Raw genomic sequence first — 3,173 nt, 5'->3', positions numbered from 1 at the left:
AAAAAAAAAAAAAAAAAAAGAAAAAGAAAGCAGTCTGAGCAAACCAGAGGGAGCAAGCCAGTAAGCAGCACCCCTCCATGGCCTCTGCATCAGCTCTTGCCTACTGCCCTGCTTGAGTTCCTGCCCTCCCTGCTTTTGGTGATGAACTGTTCTATGGAACTGTGAGTGAAATAAACCCTCCCCTCCCCAAGTTGCCTCCACCCCAAGTGGCCTTTCGTGATGGTTTCACCACAGCAGTAGTAACCCCAGCTAAGACAACGCTGATCTTTCAGAGCCCAGCTGGATGCCATCTCTGCAGAAGGGACTTCCCGAGGGAACAGTCCAAACAGAGCCACTGCTGTCCTGTCCCACCATGCATCTCCGTGACAACACAACGGCAAGCCAGGATCACTGCACACTCGTCCATGTGTTTGGTTTGGTTGGGTTATTGAGAGAGATCTCAACATGTAGGCTGGCCTTGAACTCACAGAGCTCTGCCTGCCGGCCCTGTTAGAAGATCTTTAAACAGAGCCTCTTCTTACTCATAAGGGAATCTCAAGCCTCTAGAACCTTGCCTGGCACATAATGAACACTCAGCAAAATTCTGGGACTAGAGAGATGGCTCAGTGGTTAAGAGAACCAGGTTCAATTCCCAGCTCCCACACCCAATGACTTATAACACCTGCAAGCACACCCAATGACTTATAACAGCTGCAACTCCAACTGGAGGGTATCTTACACATATGGCGATCAGTAACAAAAGACACACACAAACAAAAATAAACCTTGAGGCAGGAGAGATGGTTCAGTGGTTAGGAGCACTGTTTTAGTTTTGGTTTTAAGACAGGGTCTCACTACATAGCCCAGGATGGACTGAAACTCATAGAGATCCCCTGCCTCTGTCTCCTGAGGGCTGAGATTAAAAGTGTGAGTCACCATGCCCAGCTTGGGGTTTTTGTTTTGTTTTGTTTTGTTTTTTATTTTTAAATTACGTGTGTGTACATGTGAGCATGCATGCATGCAGAGGTCAGAGCCCCCTGGAGCTGGACTATCAGACCTAGGTGGTAGGATCCGGATTTAGGAGCCCTGGCAATGCAGAGTATGCTCTAACTACTGAGCCATCCATCTCTAGAGCTCACGAGCACTGGCTGCCCTTGCAGAGGACCCAGGTTGTATTCCCAGCACCCACAGGGTAGCTCACATCCATCTATAACTCCAGTTCCAGGGATCCAATGCCCTCTTCTGATTTCTGTAGGCACGGGGTAAGCATGACGTGCACAAAGAATAACACAAAATAAATAAATCTAAAAAGTAAAAATAAATATATATTTTTAAAAAAAAATAGAAAAGAAGCCGGGCGATGGTGGTGCACACCTTTAATCCCAGCACTCGAGAGGCAGAGGGAGGTGGATTTCTGAGTTCGAGGCCAGCCTGGTCTACAAAGTGAGTTTCAGGACAGCCAGGGCCACACAGAGAAAGCCTATCTCAAAAAAAAAAAAAAAAAAGAATAAATCAGTCGAATGAATGGATATTTCAAAATGGTCTGGGGAAAAGATACTCTCAGTTGGTCTTAATATTTCAAACACTGGGAAAGGGTAGTCTGGCCACCTGCCCAGAGTGCCCCCCCCCCCCAGAAAGAAGGGACAGTTCACAAGCGAGTGGCAGGGCTACTCAGAGAGTCGGAGGATAGCAGCTCGCCTACCTGACGGACGTGGGGGAAGCTGCATTCCGGTTGGTGTAGTTGACCAAGGCATTAAAGGATTGGTTCACCCACTGCCAGAAAATGACTGCAGGCATTGTCCTACAAGCAAGGGAGGAAGAGAGATAAAGAGGGGCCCTGGGGTGGCACCATAGCATCCGCAGCCCCCTAAGACATTCCCAGTCTTTTGATGCCCCTGGGCTTCTAGATGGGATCCCGCCCCTGGGATACACCCTCTTCCTTTCACAGAATCCTGCTTGGTTGAAATACTTTTTCCTTTTTTAAAAATTATTTACTATATGTATATGAGTACACTGTAGCTGTCTTCAGACACTCCAGAAGAGGGCACCGGATCCCTTTACAGATGGTTGTGAGCCACCACATGGTTGCTGGGATTTGAACTCAGGACCTCTGGAAGAGCAGTCATTGCTCTTAACCACTGAGCCATCTCTCCAGCCTGATACTTTTCTTCTTGGAATTTTTCTGACCCTTCTTCTGCCCTTCCTGAGACAATCACTCCATGTGTCCTGTTCCCATGACTCAAAATTCTCCCCTCCTTCCCCAACCGGAAACCAATACTTCACAATCTACATTATGCTGTGTCTCCAAGAGGGGAGACTCTAAAATATTTAATCCCTGGCACCTGGACTATGCCATGGCTCACCAACTAACTGAATGAATAGAGAGGGGAAGAGAACTCGGAGGGAAAGGGAGAGAGGGAGAGTCGAACATTGAAAGTTTATCCCCTTCCCAACAGAAAAGAGCAAGAAAGGGCCATTTCGTTTTTCCTTTGGATGTAACATTCAAAACATAAATCCACTGTGGGAGTTATACTTAAAGAACTTAGAGCCAGGTGTGGTGGCCCACGCCTTTAATCCCAGAGGCAGGCTGATTTCTGAGTTCAAGGCCAGCCTGATCTACAAAGTGAGTTCCAGGACAGCCAGGGCTACACAGAGAAACCCTGTCTCGGAAAAAAAAAAAAAAATTTAGGGGGCTGGAGAGATGGCTCAGCAGTTAAGAGCACTGACTGCTCTTCCAGAGGTCCAGAGTTCAATTCTCAACAACCACATGGTGGCTCACAACCATCTGTAATGGGATCAGATGTCCTCTGAAGACAGCTACAGTGTACTTGTACACATAAAACAAATAAATAATTAAAGAAAGAGAGAGAGAGAGAAAGAAAGAATGAATGAACGAATGAATGAATTTAGGAGGAGCATGCCTTTAGTACCAGCACTCGGGAGGCAGAGACAGATGGATCTCTCTCTGAGTCTGAGGTTTGCTCTACATAGCCAGTTCCAGGCCATCCAGAGTTACATTGTAAGACTCTGTCTCAAAAACAAAGCAGTAACAACAGCAAAAAAGAAAGAACTAAAGAGGTTAGTAAGATGGCTAGATGGGGAAAGAAAGACACTTGGGTTCTAGCCTCAGGTCCCAGGGAGAGAAACTACAGCTGTTAAGTTGTCCTTTGACCTTCTCTCTCTCTCTCCCTCCC

General features: G+C 46.8%; 1 protein-coding gene across 4 annotated transcripts in view; it reads right to left on the bottom strand.

Annotated features, from left to right (window-relative positions):
• Sfxn2 (sideroflexin 2) overlaps positions 1-3,173 on the bottom strand; it is a 22,339-nt gene that overhangs the window by 8,607 nt on the left and 10,559 nt on the right. For all 4 annotated transcript variants that reach the window (XM_021152351.1, XM_029472752.1, XM_029472754.1 and 1 more), the window contains one exon: positions 1,682-1,780. In XM_021152351.1, the coding sequence (XP_021008010.1) occupies positions 1,682-1,780 (99 nt within the window). The remainder of the gene's footprint in view (positions 1-1,681; positions 1,781-3,173) is intronic.

This window comes from Mus caroli, chromosome 19, assembly GCF_900094665.2.
Source record: "Mus caroli chromosome 19, CAROLI_EIJ_v1.1, whole genome shotgun sequence".
In the NCBI taxonomy this organism is placed as follows: Eukaryota; Metazoa; Chordata; class Mammalia; order Rodentia; family Muridae; genus Mus; species Mus caroli.
The sequence above is the reverse complement of the archived record's forward strand: the minus strand, read 5'-3'. Positions and strand labels throughout refer to the sequence as shown.